The sequence below is a fragment of the Lepisosteus oculatus genome, chromosome 3, assembly GCF_040954835.1.
Source record: "Lepisosteus oculatus isolate fLepOcu1 chromosome 3, fLepOcu1.hap2, whole genome shotgun sequence".
In the NCBI taxonomy this organism is placed as follows: domain Eukaryota; kingdom Metazoa; phylum Chordata; class Actinopteri; order Semionotiformes; family Lepisosteidae; genus Lepisosteus; species Lepisosteus oculatus.
The window spans coordinates 20,123,053-20,141,755 of record NC_090698.1 but is presented as its reverse complement, the minus strand read 5'-3'; the positions used below and the strand labels follow the sequence as shown (position 1 = coordinate 20,141,755).

The 18,703-nt window shown below is 34.5% G+C and overlaps 1 protein-coding gene across 1 annotated transcript; it reads left to right on the top strand.

Annotated features, from left to right (window-relative positions):
- The first annotated feature begins 1,713 nt into the window (after window positions 1–1,713).
- On the top strand, window positions 1,714–17,621 carry emb (embigin). The gene is made up of 9 exons (XM_006627212.3): window positions 1,714–1,850; window positions 2,498–2,575; window positions 3,129–3,321; window positions 6,328–6,416; window positions 7,179–7,303; window positions 9,296–9,587; window positions 10,259–10,292; window positions 10,460–10,536; window positions 11,393–17,621. Exons 1-8 carry the CDS (start codon window positions 1,778–1,780, stop codon window positions 10,518–10,520), a joined length of 945 nt encoding a protein of 314 aa, XP_006627275.2. The 5' UTR covers window positions 1,714–1,777; the 3' UTR covers window positions 10,521–10,536; window positions 11,393–17,621.
- The last annotated feature ends 1,082 nt before the right edge of the window (window positions 17,622–18,703 follow it).

Below are 18,703 nucleotides of genomic sequence, written 5' to 3'. Positions count from 1 at the left end.
GCTCACCATTGAGATATTTTCTTAGCTAGAGCTACAGTATTCAACCCTTCAATCCCAACTGATGCTTACACCCAACTGAAGTTTCACCTGATCTTCCTTTGGAGCAATGAATTTATACTTCATATTTTTTATATTTTTACAAAAGGAGACCTGTATGGCAACATGACTTGGTGTGAAACAAAGCATTAGATATGGAGCAATAGTGCAAAAATGAAAAAAAGTATATTTGAAGTTGATTTTAATAGGAGTTTTCTACTTTTTGATTTTCATTACATTTAATATTGCAATATTTTAAACACAGCTGACAATGTAGTATTATCCTTCCATTTTCTGTACACGCTCAGTATTAAAATTTAAACAAGGACAAATGTGGCTTTTTCTTACATCCTTTTGGTTAGCCTTGTCATTTCCTTTTCATTTTTACACAGTTTCATCTCACTTCCTGTTATTGGTAAATGCTTGTATGATTCACAGCCTTGAGTATAATTCAGTTAAAATCACTCTTATTTGCACCGTTGAAACATACTCAATAGTTTAGACAAGCCCTGTATAAAATAAATGCAATTACAGTGTTTGTGGCTTTAATTGTCTCGGTTAAACAGTAGCAGCTGGCTGTATTAATGAGGTGTCTAACATACAGTACATGAGTAAGATGCACCAAGGGACTGCTGTAATAATGGTAGAGCACTGGTCACAGGAAAGGAAACTGACACATTTATAGCAACATTTATGTGGTAACAAGTGATTGGCAAGAAGGAAAAAAAAAAGAAATTGGTTTATGTTCCTCTTGAACTTTTTAACTACATTAAACAAGAAGAAAACATAGTGTACGTTCATAAGGTGCAAAATATAACACTAAACGATTCACCAGAGTAATTTAAGACTCCAAAATTATTTTCATGTCACACAAATACAAATCTTAACATCAATGCTGCAGTGTTCTTTTTGATTTTCATTGCATTTTATATTGCAGTATTTTAAACACAGCTGACAATGTAGTATTATCTGTACATCTTTACATTAAAATTAGGTATTAAAACTTAAACAAGGACAAATGCGACTTTTTCTTACATCCTGTTGGTTAGCCATGTCATTTCCTTTTAGTTTTTACACAATCTCATTTCACTCCCTGTTATTAGGAAATGCTTGTATAATTCACAGCCTTGAGTATAATTCAGTATAAGACTCCAAAATAATTATAATCACTTACAGTATAGTTGCCTTTAATTTTATTTTAAGGATAGGAATTGTGAGTTTTTTGTGATTGTATTACTATATTTATGTATAGTGGTTTTACGGTTTACAATATAATTCTCAAATAATATTTCGGTTAATCTATTATATTATATTTGTGATGGTTATTAAATGTGAGCTTCTGACTTTCACTTTAAGCTTTGTGAATTTGTCTGAATATTTATCTAGATATTCATTTATCTATATAATATTTATCTTGTCACGATGACACTGATGTCGCGATATTTACACGTGACGTGTAGAAATATTATTTTTTGAGCTTCTACAGTAAATAACCGCAGGTTTTTTTATTACCAGAGGTGTAATACAAGCCTTGACATAAATAAAAGGCTTTGTTTTCCTCAGTCTGTGCGGCTATTCATCTTAATAATTCATCATGAGCAGACATCCCCTCTTCTGCGTCACCAAGGTCAGGAAGGAAAAAAAAAAACCACTGTCTGGGGAGTAGAATTTCGAAAGAGAGGCTCACACTCATCATTGCGACTCACTGACTGCAGCAGAAGCCACAAACACTGCAGGGAACATGCTCTCTGTAAGGGTCTTCCAGGCATTTGGAGTATTTCTGGTCATCTTATCTGGTACTGGGGTCACATCAGGTAAATCACCATATACAAAGAAGGGGGTTTTGTATTTGAAAGCTTTATCTTTTAAAGTTGATTTTGAGATGACCTTGACAGCAGCTGAAGAAGGGATGAACTGATGCCTAAGCCTTTTAAAGAACCTCTGTGTACATCAACACTGATTATTGTGATACAGTATGTTTTATTTTTACTAGACAGCTGGAAAATGGGTGTTGCTCTTTTTTATACAGCCCCTGCCTGTATGAACAGGTAATTTGTTAACAGGCCATTAAATGCTACATAGCTTTTATAATCATGGCTTGCAGGCATTATTACTATTTGAAGCTACTGCAAATAAATAGTTCATGAAGTTTCTGTCTTAAGAAACTGGTTACAAAAGTGCCATTACTCACCAGGATGAGTAATGTTGTAGGGAATCATTGTGAAGTTCATTTTCCATCAGTGTTTAATTTTTTAAAACAGGAAATGATCATTCAATTGCTGGGATCCCAAAATAATGTTGTCTTGCAGAAGCAAATTAGCACGTTCTATGTATTTAAAAGGCAAAAAAGAAACATAAGAAAGATTGTTTAATTAACTTATTTTTTGTAGAAAAGTAACTTGCTTTCTTTACGTGTACAGCTGTTTACTGAATATGGTATTTCTTGTCACTTACCTTTCAGATTACACAGTTGAGAAGGAATCGACAAAGAAGAATGTTTCTGAAGATGTCCCTGTAGTCAGCAACCTAGTTGTTGAAGGTACAGATGTATTTGCATACACATCATTCTAGTGTATTGGACAGTTTAATTCTAATGTGCTTTTGAGGAAGTTTACGTTCTAATTAGTAATGTATAGGGTTTCCTTTTTTCAATGTATTTGAGAGACTTCAATTAAATGTGAACAAAGTACAGTGTGTGCTCTCACTTACATGACTGGCGTATTGTGGTGTTTGAGAGTGGGCATACAAATTGAATTTTTTTTTAACTTGGAAGGTTTGTTTCCCTCCTAGGAAGAAAGATTAAATAAATGTTCTAAAACCACAACTAACTCCCATATATGCATTTCTTTTATTATACATAGAATAATTCTCTAAAGCAGTCAAGAAATGTTATCAATGCTTTTATGCTGTTGCCAGTGTGAGTAATTGGAATCAATAAGAAAAAATTGAAAGGAGGTGAAGGCCCAGTTTCCGCCATTCACAAGTTCTAGCTTGTACATTTCCTCTACATTCATCATGTCGCCTGCCTTCCACACATCGCAACCACTTTAACAAGATGCAATCCTGATGACCAACTATTTTATTTTTTTTAGGATACACTAATGCATGGTTGAAAAAAGAAGTAGATATTACACAATTCGCCAGGCTGGAGCTTTCATGTGATTTACGTGGCCTTCCTCATGTCACAAATACAATTATTGGATATTGGAGAAAAGATGGCAAAGAGATTCCTTCTACTCGGGTTAATATAACTTGGAAAAATAAGCAACATTACCTTAAAAATACGTAAGTATATTATCATTTTATAAGGGCATTATAAGGGTATTTCAACTGGTAGACAATTTGTGATGGTTACACTAGTTTAGGAAAGTAAATTGCCCCTTTTCCCCTTAGTCAGAAAAGAAAGGAATAGGAAGAAGTTTAATTAACTGATAGGGTTAGAAATTAAGAACTCATCCTCCACCATTGCCCATTTTAAATAGCTGAAGACAATTGAAGAAATTTCCAATTGAGGCAATAGAAATCTATGATCCTTACTATTCAGGAAAAATGAAGACATTTACAATGATTAAAGATACATGGTCCTCTTTAACAGATATGTGAGGTACAGCCAAAGGTTTACCTAGATGAGAGGCAGATAATCTTGGTACTGTATAAGAAATAATAATTATGATGATTTTAGGGTGTTACTGTATGTTGGGAATCTTTCTTATTCTTCACCAGAGCTGGTTACTTTATTTTGAGAGGCAATAATATCAGTATGAACCCACGGGTCCCTTTTATTTTAAATCAAATAAAAATAGGTAATTCTGGTGCACAAAAAAATATTTTTGAGAAATGTGAAAACTCTATGGATAGTGTCCATAGGGTCGCCATGAGTTGATACCGACTCGATGACACTCAACCACCACCACCATATGTGTTATAGGAGTATTTAAGCTTTCTGGATGTCTGACCTTGGTTTAAAAAAGTCAATCAGACAGAAATGTATGTAGATGAGCGTTGTACCGTCAGTGTCAGGCACCAAAGGTTTCTTATTAATTAATAAACAAGGGACTGAAATCTGTTAATTTTAAATGTATTCAGTAAATGCTTAATGGGAAGAACTGAAAGTTAGTTATTTCTTCATAAGCATACCAAAACAGGGTAAAATGCTGCGTGTTGACCTGCACATGGGAATTGTGTAAATTCATGTTGTATCTTTATCATGTTGTTCTCTAAGAGACTTGTTCTTTATAATAAGCCAATTTTTAATGCAAAAAGCCTGCCTTACTTAAACCAATGGATCTTGGTTCTTGCACCTGTGGTATTGTAGGAGGGCCTACACACATTTAAACCCTCTCTCCTCTCTGGGGAAATGTGGAATCGGAGCTGAAGCAGGACCACCCTTTAGTGTAATAAACCTTCCCACCCATAGCATGAGTCTGTAATCTACGTGCCTATCCATTTCCTGCTGCCATAACCTTACACGTTGTCTTAGCTTGAGCTCTTGAATGGGCACTAAGCCTAATCAGCCACTTACGTCTTGACTGTAAAACTAACCCAGCTACTAACTCTCACCCCCAAAACTAAGCCTTTAATGCATTACGCTCAATGCATTAACCTTGTCACAACTTTACTAATGGGAGAATAGATAACCACTAATCTTTCCTGTACTAATTTATAGAGGAACTTGGATCCAAATTCTCTTGTCATACAATATGTCTCAGGAAGTTTGTCAAAGCTGCTGTCTAGTGACTTAAAGACTTTGTATACATTTTGAAACCAGGCAAACATAGTGCTGGTAAGAATTTGCAATTTTTAAACAACATTTTGTTTAAAAACTGAAAATGTTATATTCACTTAATAGTGGGAGCAAGAAATGAATTGTACTGCAGTATATGATACTGTATATATTGTCTTATAAGAATGAGGTGATGCTTATAATTAAGAATTGTAAAGCTCTGCCTGGATCTCTCTGTCCCTCCATATAGAGCAGCCAGGCAAGAAGGAAATTGATTAGAGATGTCAGTGGAAGGCCAAAGGCAACTTTGAAAGATCTGAGCAAGTTCAGTGGCTAAAGTGGTAGAATATCTATGGGTCAACAATATTTACAGTAAGTCAAGGAACAAGTTATACTGTAGGTTTATTCTATGCTGAAAAGAGAAGAAAGAAAACATAATGTTTTGGCTGTGGAGCCTTCCTCGGGCGTCATACCTAAAGAAGGCCCCACGGCCGAAATGTTGTGTTTTCTTTCTTCTCTTTTCAGCATGGAATAAACCTATTACTTGTTCCTTTGCAGCCTACGCATGCTGACGTAGCTACCCACCTGAACTTGTACATAAGTGTGTGTGAGAGAGGTTCAGAAAATATAACATTATATTTTAATACCTGTATATTTTAAGTATACATTATTACTTAAATGAATTAAGAAAAATACCACTGATAATAACCACCTTCAAATATTTAAGTTATTATTTTGTGGTGAGTGGATATAAAACATACAGCATGAGAACAATCAGGAATATCAAACTTGTAAGCTTTCCTGAACAGAAACATCTAAGTTTTCCATACTGTACAAACTGTGAGTCAAATTGGAAACAATATTCAGTTTAATCCATGCCAGTTTTTATGTTGAATCATCAACATTTCCAAAGATAATTTGTATTATATACACAGTAACTTGGATCCATTAGATCCTATGTTTAAAACATTTAAGAGCTTAAATCTCCATTATTTCCTTGGTATTCTGCATGTAATGTAAGTCTAATTTCCCCCCAAAATTAATTTGTCTTCTCTGCAGCCTTTTGCATTACAAATTTCTATTTCTATTTCTATTTTCAAATTTCTCGTAAGATCTGTAAGGTTCCACCCTTCCTGTTTCATGTATGACACAGAGAGAGAAAAACCTTTTTTGGCAGATGCTTAGCTACCTTATATAGACTTAGTTTGTGTTGTTATGGAGGCTAATAACTAACATTCACTACAGATCTACAGGAGTCAAATTACCTGGGTATTTGGGGACTGGTTAGATTAACTGCCCCATTGCACAAACTGTATACTGCGAAAGCTATACTTCAGGACAATACATATTGTACATGGACTCCTTTGCTTGGCCCCTCTTCCCATTTAAATTGTTTCTGTATTATTGAAAACAGAGCTCTTATTCTTGCAGTTCCCATGAGCATATACAGTAGTGTAATTATGTCCTTCTTGATATGGATATACTGTATACAGTGCAGTATATTACATTAAGCATAGATTGTGCACATAATACTGTGTATGTTAAAGCTATCCTATCCTATATTGCAGGTTCCACATTACCAACAATAGTCATCTGGGTAATTATTCCTGTGTATTTGACCTTAAACCTCCAGCCATAGCCATGTTTGTCATTAAAGGTCAGTACTATAGATCATGTAAAAATGTATGTTCGTGATCATTTGTGCAATAAATGGAAGATATTTGTGTTTCGTTTATTTGTGTTATAAATTAATATTGTTAAAAGACAAAGGATATTTTGTCTTAAACATATAACAAAAACAAATATTATATTATATACAAATAATAAAAACACTAAACATTCTTGCATAATCAGCAAGTACTATATGTTTAAAGCATAGAGTACTTACTAATCAACGTAAGTTTGGTGGTATAGGCTCCAACAATGCTACAGTCACAAAAAATAATAACATTTAAATTATATTATATTGCAGTGTATAGGTTATGTTGCCACAGTTTTGCATTATGCCTCTAGCCTTGTTATCATTGTTGGTTTTGTGTAACAACTAAAATAAATTCAACAAATAATTTGTTGATGGTATAATTTTGTAACGTTTTATAATCTCATAAACAGTGTGCAGTAATTTGCAAAATAAATACTACCTAATATTGACAAAGCATTACAGTAAGGCCCAGAAATATGCATGTAGATAAAAACACTTCAAAATGAACATCGTAGTTGAACATATTTATTTCAGTTTTCACTACCTCTCACCACAAATAGATTTCAACAATGACATTGCGAAATGGGTTCATATAGAGGTAAAGTCTCTATTCTCCTATGCATTCTTGATTTGCAAAATTTGGAATTTGGGTTGTGTAACTGCCTCACTCTCAGTTTCCTTATTTTATATGTATTTCATGTTTTGTCTGTTTTCAAGTGCCTGACACTGAAGGAAAAGATAAGCCAATTGTTAGCTATGTACGAGATTCAGTGGTGATGTACTGCAAAAGTAAACATATCCCAGACAACTGGATTTGGTACAAAATTCATGGCAATGAACAGGTAAGTTTTTCATGAATGTACATACAATGTGATTTTATTTAACATGCTAGTTTCAGGATAATGGTATTGGAGTTTTAAAGGTGGGATGTGATAAGTTATTTCAGTTATGACTTCTGATCTGTGGCATTTCTCAGTCTGTGCTTGCCTTGAAAAACCATTGCATTCTCATGAGGGCTCATGGATTTGCAAGTCTTGCCACTGCTGACCAGGTCCCCTTCTGGTGATCTGTCCTAATGAGCAAATATGATTTCAGTTATTTAATTGCTCTTTTTCCCAATTTAATGCTGAAGCACTGCATTGGTGGAGCTGTGTCTTTGTTAATTCCCGACTCCATTTTTCTGCCTGGTTGTAGTAATGCCTCCGCTCTCTCCATCTTGTGCTTGTTGCTCATTCTGCTGGCCTCCTCCTCTCCGTCAATCATCCCTCTCACTTCAGGGGCAGCCTCCATCTTCCACCACCCCACTGTTACAAGCACAGCCGGCACCAATTGACCATCATTATTCAATCTCCTTGTCCCTCAGTATTTAAACCCTACATTCACTCCTAGTCCTTGCTCTGTATTAGGAATCTATCCGCCACTTGAGCTTGCAACGAGCTCGAACCTCTGGCTACTGACATACAGACCTTTCTAGCTTTGGTCTCTTTCGTCTCGCCCCTTTTTGGAATCGTCTTCTCCAACCGGACTCTGACCTCTTGCCTTGGACCTATCGACAACCCTTTCGTCTTGTCCCTTTTTGGAATTGTTTGCCTTGCGGCCTTCTCCAACTGGACTCCGACCCCTAGCCTGGAACTACCAACCACTCTGCTCCCTTGCTCCTCTCAGACTTGTAGCCCTCAGACTCTCTCAGCAACCTGCACAGGGCTCATAACTACTCGTTCGTAATACCCACGGCTCTCTCCATGCAGTCACCTTCCCTCAGACTAGCAGCCCCATTCCTGTCCTGTGAAGGATCCTGTATGCTGGCGTTTTCTTTGACTCCACTCATCCCTACCACCTTCCTGGCTTTTCTTCAGGGCAACCTTTCACCATTTCTTCAGGGCTCTTTCCTTTTTCTCACCCTCACTCTCGATCCCTAATCTGACAGGTATCTTCAGGTGTCTTCACCACACTCTGGTCACTGGTCACACTGGTCATTTTAAATGATCTACTGTATGTCTTAAACCTTCATTGACTTTACTGTTTATGGATGTGGCTCACAATGCACTGTAGCCCTGGGGGTGCAGTTTTTCCTCGAATGGACACAGTCCTCACGGTGCTCCAATTACTACATGATCAAGTTGTGAGCCGGTTTGCCCCTCTTTCTACCAAGCCATCTCATCATCTAACTAACCTTACCATCTCTAAAACACCATGGAGAAGACCCTCTGTCATTTGAGCTTCCCAAAGACCATTATGATCCGAACAGTCCTTGCATCTTTTGGTTCTTATGAACTTAATCCAGGATAAACCCTGTTCCTGACTTCCAACCTTGACTGTCCGTTACCAGAACTTGCCTTGACCCTGTTCTGCCTGAAACTTCCACGTGGCTTATTTCTCTGCCTGGATTCAGCTCTGCCTCCTGGCTTTTTAATACTTTTTCTCTCTTTCCTTGGCAGTATCTGACAGTTTCCATAAATCACTGTCAGCCTGAACAAACTGCGTCATAACAGGTTTTGATAAAGAATGCACTTTGGGGATGGACAGTTTGCTGGTGCTCATAGATGTTTCTGAGGCCCCACTGAACTGATGCAATTTCAGCCTTAATGAAGTCAAGGAAAATCACTGTTCAATCCTAATTTGTTGTATTTTACATGATGTGTCCTGTGCACACTCACCCCTCAATGTGTAACAGCGTGTTCTTTGGTTTTCATTGAAGTTTAAGCAATGCTCCATTGAATTAAATTCGATTTAAAATACTTTCATTCCTAAGAGGGAAATTTAAGAAAAATGTTAACATTTACCTCACAAACAATGAAACAGTCTTGTTGCATTTGTTTTCATTCTTATTTTAGATCATTATCAATGAAACAATAGATCCTCAACGGTTCAAACTTGAACTATATAATGACACACACGGGTCAAAATCCACCATTACAATACAAGATTTGACAGAGAAGGATGCTGGAATCTTCCGATGCAGCGCAGTGTACGAAATTGGGTCAAGTGAGGGCGACATTCATCTAAGAGTCTTAAGCTACATGGAGCCCCTCAAGCCTTTCTTGGCCCTTGCCGCAGAGGTCATTATTGTTGTGTCTATAATTCTCATCTGTGAGCACAGAGGCAAGAAGAAGAAAACTCTCACAGGTGAGAAAATTCATAGACAAAAGAAAAGTCCCACAGACAACTGTTTACATATTCATTCACAAATACTTGATGATGAAGACATAATTATTATTCCTGTATAAAACAAAGTTTCTGAATTTCACTGGTAACTGTCCAGTTATATGCATAATATTTCTAAAATATTAAAATATTATATATATAATAATATATAATCAATATACAATATCAATAATACAATATATAATCAATATATTTGATTGTTTAGGACATCAGTAGATTTACAGTAGGTGCACTGATGTTTAACTTGCTTCCCCACAAGTTAAATTAAGTTTAATCAAGTTAAATTAATTCCATGACCTTGAATCCACATTACGTGTCAAAAGCAAATGGTATGTAGAAATAATTGTCTGAAGCTTGCATAGAATACAACACTGTGGTATAACCATGGTTTAAGTCTTAATCACCGGTATTCCTAGATGCATACAACTTTGAATTGAAATGTTTAAAATGTCATTGCAACTATCAAGTAGCATACTTGGGGATCCATTTTATTTGCTAAACAACTTTTTTATGGTTATTATTAGATATGTATTTTTATCTTTTAGACAATATACTCTGTTTATTTTCAGACAACCATTTCAAAATACCAAAACCACTACACATAATGTAACTGACATTATTTATTTTTTTAGATAAAGAAGCAGATATTGAACTGACTGAAAAACTGTAAGTATTTTTCATTAAACTGCCTCATCTTTATGCCTAGTGGATGACCACACTGTAATGCATGTATGGTGCAAATGATAGTAATTGAAACACAAAAACAGAAAACTACCTACTTCATCCTAAAAATAACAAAATAAAAAGCTTTAAATGCTTTTATGTTCTAACAGAAAAAAGGAAGAAACCAATGGTGTGTCTGATGGTACAACTACAAGACACAGAAAAGCTTAATTTCCTTAATTGAAAGGTAAGTAATACCTATAATCTTGCATTTCTTATGATACCTTGATATCTTTGTTAATTGTAAGTATATAGAACATTTACCATGGGGCTTTTCTTAGATAAATGAGAAAAGAATGATTGTATTTTGTACACAATAGTTAAAAGATTTAAAAATCATTTGCTTTAGAATGCCCTGGACAAAGTTGTTCTAAATGTTCTTCAGTTGTTCTGAAAGAAATTATAAATAGTCCAATGTCTTTTCAACTTGGTCACTGTTTTGTTACTTCTGACTATTCTTCTATTCTTCTATTTTTGTGCATCGTTTCTCTAAAGAGGAAATTCACCACACCTTTTGATTTCATATATATGCAATAAACAAAACCAAAAAAGTGAACCTGAGTGATGCATAAATGGTCTTCCAGTCAATTTGTTTTTATAATTTAATGCACAGACTTTCAACTATTTTCAAATTATGTCTTAATGTGCAGTCCCACAAAATGTATCATTAATTTTAACTCTAAATTGAAATGCCATAAATTAATTATACCCCAGTGATACTCTGCCTATACTAGCCATGGTGGGTAACTGCGTCAGCATGCATATGCTGCAAAGGAACAAGTAATAATTTTATTCCATGCTGAAAAAAAGAAGAAAGAAAACACCTGAAGAAGGCTCCATGGCCGAAACGTTGTGTTTACTTTCTTCTTTTTTTTCAGCTGTGAATAAACCTATTACTTGTTCCTATACTAGTCATGTTGGGCTGCTATCCTAAAATTTGTCATTGTAACAATAAGGTAGATCTTTTAATTTTAATGACCTAATGGAGCCATTGTTAAAAACTTAAATGTTAATTATAGTAATCTAATATAATTTATTATTAGGTCCTACAGAGATACACTGGATAAATATCACATTTCATGTGGATACCTTTGGATGAAGATAAACAGCAAGAGCAAATAAAAATCTCAAACTTTCTAACAGGACAAACCTAAATATGGCTGTGGGAATGGATGGTTTGTATTGGTTGGTGTAGAATTTAATACTGATTTAAAATCAGTATATGTAAAATCATAAAATGTGTACATATGTGAACACATATCGGTAATATACTGATTTGTGTGTGAATAACTGTGCTCTGATGGAAATTTGTTTAGTTTAAAAAAAACAATCTGTTTTCTGAATCTTAGTAAAGCAAACCTCTTACAGTAAACATGTGCAAATCCTACTAACTCACATTTATTTTTTGCTCTGCGGTGGATAATGTAGTTGAACGTTCTCTTAATTTCCATTATTGGTGGTTTAAATATAATGGAACTGACTTAACAATTCATAGAAATTTCTGCCATGAATGCTTAGCAGATATGAGTTATTTTGTTGAAAGGCAGGTGTTTGTCATTATACTATATAGTAAATAGAAATGAACATCTACCTCTCTTCTCTTAAGAATTTATTACTGTATGTAGTCAGCTAATCTTATGACTTTTCTTTCTTTATTTTATATTGGTATTATATGTGCATCTGTTTCCCTCATGTCTCAGCTTCTTTTAAGGATTTATATTTCATCTTATCTGCAAAGCCCGCAAAATGTTATGGCTTTCTTCTGGAGAGCCATTGCTTAAAACTTTCATAGTAGAAGAGCAGCCATTAAATAGTTAGTTTCAATTTTACTATTAACCCAAAATAAATGGAATTCACTATACCAAACAGTTTCCAGTAGCCTAATCAACATAGCTAGACTGTTGTTCCCTCACTCCGTATCTGACTCAGATGCAGTATCTATCCCATCTGTATCTGAAATTTCCCATCCACTGTGACTCCCAGTCCTAGGGTTAAACTGAAAGCTATTGAAATTTTCCTATACCAGAAGAAGAATCAATTATAAATAATACTTTTTGGATGGAACAAGACATTTCAGAATGGAGTGTGAAATTAGATTAAAATCAGGGACAACATTCCCATATCTATACTATACATTTCTGCATAATACATCATATTAGATTATTGCAACATCAAAAGCATAATGTACAATACATTATGTTTAAATTCATTCTATAAATGTATATTTCACCACTAAGGGAATTTGACTCCAACAACTACTTGAAGGACAATGTACTGTATCTTCTTGAACAACCTAACACCTTGGCATCTGTACAGTCTTTGAAGAACACAACTTTTCAGTTCCTGTCTGAACATTAGACATAGATTATTTCCATTTTTATTCCAATTTTTGCCAAACCACATACAAGTAAATACTTTTTCTTCACATCAACAACTATATATTGTTTATTTAACAAATCCATAAAGGTAACATTGTCTGCATACACATTTTAGAAATATATATTATACTGTATGTGCATGAGATACTACATAAGCCCATTGCTGCCACCAAGGGAAAAAATAATTGCCCTCTTATCTCGTAATTACGAGAAAAGTATCTTGGAATTACGATATAACGAATTATCTTGTACTTACAAGATAGCAATGATTACTTCAGTGTATGTATGTTGTGCACTGAATGCATCTAGAAGCTACCGTGAGCTTGGCTGACATTTTCAGTTTAATGATTGTGTCAATGTCCAGCGCTGCAGAATTTGTACGGATTTACTTTCAACAGGGGTTTAGTCATAATGAAAATTTTAGCAAATTTGAACATAATCATTATAAGCATGAGGACCAGTTTTGTGGGATTTAGAGATCAAAGCAATGATGGCTCTGTTAAGTAAAGTTATATAGTATGTGCCATTAGTTCCACTGCTTAAAACTGTAAGTACTGTAGGTATTATACTATATGACAATTGTGCTATCGTGTGATCACATAAAATACTCAAGAATTACAAAGTTATCTCGTAATTACAGGAAAATGTTCTTGTAATTACGAGATACCTTTGTCAGAATTACAATATAAGGGCGAGGATTTTTTTTCCTTGGTGGCAGCAATGCGCTTCTGTAAGATACTGCTATGCATTGCAGCTTTGGTTAGGCACACTTTATCAGGGAATTCCTACCTTGCCTATTAGTATAGTGGAAAAAACTGTAGTATTTTAACACGACATGCTTTTAGGAAGTTATAGAATTTCAAAGAAAAAACTTTGAAAGCAATGATATCATTGTCATAAGAACATGTAAATATAAGAAAGATTACAAATGAGTAGATGTCATTTGGCCATCTAGTTCATTTGGTTGCTAGCCACAAGGTGATCTAAGGGTCTACCATTTCTTGAAAGAAACCAAGGTATCAGCTTCAACGACATGACTTGATAGATATTTTCTGTGAAGAAAACTGTCTCGTGTTCAAATCTACATGCCTCCTTTAAAATGCCTCCTTTAAAATCTGGTTTATCTTTCACTACTACTACTTAGTAGATTTTAATAGTGATCTCTAACTGTGAAACTGCAAATTTCATGTTCAACACACTTTAAAAATGTGTAGCATCATCTACAGTCTTTAGTAAAATTGGTTGTTTATTCGCAGTTGCATTACAAAGTTTGACAAAGTAATTGTAATACATACTGTATAAAGACATAAACAATGCAAAAATAACAATATATTTTATGTTTCATAAGAAAATCTTTGTCTTTCTTTTCTATTAAACAATCGTGATATTTTTGCCTATTGAATTGCTTTTAGGAAAAAGTGTTAATTTTGCTTAGATTGGTCTTCACAGTTGTAAATGTAATGTTGTAAATGTCTTGTAAATCATAGCCTTTACTATTTAAAGGCTTATTTTGGAAGTTAAAGGTAATGTTAAACATTTACTGTACACTGCTGCCAAGTGTCTCTTAGGCTCATTTTAACAATAATCTGTGTGCATTATTTTAGTTTTTGGATTGACTGTATTTTCCATTATGTAAGCAAATTCCTAGTGATCTATTTACATTCCTTTTCATTGTTTTTCTTTCAATGGTAATATGTCAATGTAAAAAAAAGGTTTTAATTTTCAGTGCAAAAGATACCACAACTTTTAAGTATGTCTTAAAAGTTGTCCAGGATTATCTGGCTACTCTCCATTGTCATGATGCGTGTTTATCATTTGTTATAAGGCAGGGTGCTTCTTAAATTCCACGCCGACAGGAGTTTACTTATTCATAGCATAAAGGATTCCATGCAACTGTAAACATTCTAGTTCTATGTGTTCCCACAATTTAAATCCAGTGTCTAAATACATTTCTATACAATTTTATATGTTTTATTGAATATTTTTAGAGTAATACATGGAATCATTTAATGAGTGATGGAATGTAATAAGGCAATGCACAAATCAGCAAAAATGACCTGAAGCAAAAATTCAGTCAGTTATAAATGTAACAATACAACTTCTGTAACATGTTTTTCATCAAGTTTCCTAATTAAAGACAGAAACTTAAGCAAACAAAATGGTTTGTTCAGTCACATTGCCTAGGAACCTAAAGGCATATTTCATTTCACCCAGAAAGAAAATACTGCTTTTGCTTTGTTCTTTACCTTGTGGCCTTTTACTGTATAGTACAGATAGTTTTGGCATTCCCATGTGACCACCTTGTTCAAATTGTTTTCAGACAAAGCTCTTGAAAATAAGTATGATACATTTCCACAGTTGACTTGCCAAAATCAAAACCATTTATATGACTCATGCCTTATTCATCTATAGAATGTTACATGAACCATTACACTGGTCATGATTTGTGATTACAAAGAACTTAACACTGTTTTGAAAAGTAAAAAAGGAGTATGAAGGTGAAAAAAGCTACGCATATGGTGGTATGCCAGTTCCTCTCACAGCTCCGGCGTCCTGCCTTTAATATTAGCCTTAGGTGTCTGTGTGGAATTTAAATGTTCTCCTCACGTTTGCATGACTTTTTTCTGAATGCTCTGGTTTCCTGCCACCTTCCAAAGTAACTGGTTTTGGTTATTCCTACAAAGTGTCCTCACAATTTTACAAATGGACACCCAAGACTCTTCAAGTATCCTTTGTTGTTGAAATTAGAACAAAATGACATGGGGAATTATGGGTATGAGATGCAGAGTGGGAAACAGAAATAGAAATAAAGGGGAAGTAGACGTTTATCCCCCTTAAGTCACACACACACAAACACTTAATGGAATTTCTAACAAAGGCCTGAGTAATGACAGCAAATTCTTTTTCACCTCTTCTACTCTTATTCATAATCCTCTATGATATTACTTCTTGAAAATATATACAGTAAATACCATAGTAAGCCCCACTCTCTTCATAGTTTGGTATTCTTCCACCCAATCACCTTTTCACCTTCTCTTTGGTTAACGTCTCATGTGATAAGGGTCCTAACGTCCTTATCTTATGGCCTGGTGATCAACCCTCAGCCAAGTGGACTAAGCCAAATCTTTTTTTACCTAAATCTTCAATAAATATTCCTAAATTATTATCGTTATTCCTTGCGAAAGGGAGAGGTGGGTGAAGGTCCTTTCTCAACTGTTTCATGTTCACCATTGCAAGACACCAGTTCCACTGAAACAAGAATGGATCGGTGTCTGGTGCCTTTGAATAAAAACAAAATCGACAACAGGTAATGCTGGAACTAGTGTAAAAAACAGGGAAGTTCATGATGCATCTAGATTTCATGAAAGATAAAAAAAAATATTTGTATTTTGTATGTAATGAGAATTCTGAAAAGCCAGTTTGCCTGATGCACCAGAAACTTTACCTTGTATTATCACATCAATAAAAAATGAAGTCATTCAACAGTACACAAGGAACAGGACAAAAAATACCTACCTTTAAATTGTATCCAGAAAACACCTATCCTCTACTCAGTTCACTGGAACATTTTTTAAATCAGGCTGAGCTCTGGTCCAATGATGTTGTATCTCTTTACCTTTTTTGTGTTAAATATTTTAAGTGATCCCCAGTTGATTACTTTTATTGGAAAAGTGACCATCAATTAAAAAATGACTGTGAAGACAACCACTCTATGCAGCAGGTCTCTGAAATGAGAATGGCAAAACATACAGTATGTTGTTCTAAAAGTATACAACAGATCCAAGTCCGTTGGCTGCAGAGATGTGCAATAATATATCAATCACTGAAAAAACTGAAAGTATTAAAAATAAGATAGGACAATAATTACAGTAAGAAAGGAAATACAATTACACTGTAAGGGGTACTACCCTTTTAGTTATAATCAAATTGTCTCAATGAAATGTGCAGCAATTAAACTTAAACCTGTGATCTCATGCTGAGATTGGAATGGAGCACAAGGTTACTTGCTTAAAAAAAATGGAGTTGGTGGACATCACCACAAACCACCTAAAGTATACTACAGAGCTTTCTTACCACAGTTCCCTTTTGTCTAAAGTTGCCATTCACACCAATAACTTTTTGCTGCAATTATAACCACTGTATCACAAAGATTGCAAATATTTTTTAGCAGTACACATTTGCATGTCCTTCTGCCCTTTTTAAAATCACTCCATCACATACAATTGTATTTCTTTTGCCTTCCCTACCCCATCCTTAAGCCCATATTTTTGCTCTCTGTCTCCTCCACAAATTTGAAAAACAAAAGCCCAATTACCAAAACATTTATATTTGTTTCTTCTTCCAAGAATTTAAGGTCAACTTTTCTTTTTTTCAATTCAGATACTTTGAAACACAAAAGGGCATTTTTTATAATGAAGGACACTGACCACAGCATTGTCATTAAGATGTGCATTTAAACCTTGGCAGCCTTCAATGACTGATAATAAGACTGCATTTCTTTTGGTCATCATAACTGTACAGTATTTACTTAAAAAACAAGTAAAACAAAATAATGCAATATTGTTTTAAATGAACAAAAGGTTAGTGGAAAAGGAAAGATTTACTAACAGCATCATTTGCCACAGCCTTGTGAGAAGCATTTGTTATACATTACAAATACATTACAGATATTTTAATAAATCTGAAAGTCCAGATTCGGTATATATTTAACAAAATGTGTAATAAAAAGCCTGCTTGTAGATGTGACAGGAAAAGGACATTGGATCTTTTATTGGGTATACTGACTCACTGTGACTTACATTAATGTACTGTTGCTTGCTGAGAAAATGTCTCATTCTACATCTGGTCTCCCTCTGTCACCCTGAAAACAGTGATTAAAAATAAGAAACACTTATGAGGAGTTGTTGCATTCTTTAATACACTAATTTTTGCAAGGGATCCAGAAAACAGATTTGAACAAAGAATACCAAGCAGTAATTGCTGCCCAATGTGACACACAAGCAGATAAAAAAAATGATGAAGTATAGCACCAATTTACACAGCATTTGCAGATCATACATGCACAGCCAAAATCCCACTTTGACCTGAACAAGAGATAAATCACATAGTAATGATCATGTGCAGACACAACAAATCTGGATTTAAAAAAAAAATGTTAAAACATTTTTGTAAAGTTTCATTTCAATCAAATTAAATTATAGTTTATATTAATTAGCATTTTTTATTAGTTACTCTGGGTACCAAAGTAGGATAAAATAAATGCACCCTTCTAATCTGTGTTGTTTTTTACATAGCAATAAATACATTATATTTTGATGTAATATGTAATTTCCTTCTACATATGTTTTTAAACACTGTTTTTAAGAAACAGACTGTAGCAATGGATGCAATTTTAAGCTTGGCCACATGATGTCACTTTCTGAACACAGTGGAATTGCAACACCTTCTGTAACTACAAAATGGATGATACAGGTTAAAAATAAATTTGTGCGTCATTATATACCCAGCAAGGTACACATACTGTGTAGATTTAATCTATTTTGTTGTTTCAGCAGTAGGAGAAAGAATGCATAACATTATGGAAAGAAACTCAATTAATCTTTCAGTGAATGAACTTGAAACATACAGTATAGTGGCCTCTTTGAAACAAAGAGGCTAAAACTAATTTTTATGATGACAGCAGCACTTTACACCAAAATAAATAAATACAGGCAAAATATAGTGTATAAGTAAAATGCATTGACCTTGTTTGGTTGATGTATCCCATAGATACGCCCTTCAGCTACACACCTCTCACCCAAAACACGCACGCAGTCACATTCACACAACCTTAGCAGGAGGAGAGCCATTCATTTTATCTGACAGTCTTGCAAGGGCTGAGGGAATTCATTTGTATTCTACCGGCACCCTCCTACCTGCCTTACCCAATGAAATCAATTCCTTACCCAGTGCTTTTTATGTATTTCTCCAGTTAAG

Coding starts and splice junctions, on each gene's coding strand:
- emb (XM_006627212.3), top strand. CDS start 1,778: ATGCTCTCTGTAAGGGTCTTCCAGGCATTTGGAGTATTTCTGGTCATC. Junction 9,588..10,258: donor GAAGAAGAAAACTCTCACAG/GTGAGAAAATTC, acceptor TTATTTTTTTAG/ATAAAGAAGCAGATATTGAA. Junction 10,293..10,459: donor ATTGAACTGACTGAAAAACT/GTAAGTATTTTT, acceptor ATGTTCTAACAG/AAAAAAGGAAGAAACCAATG.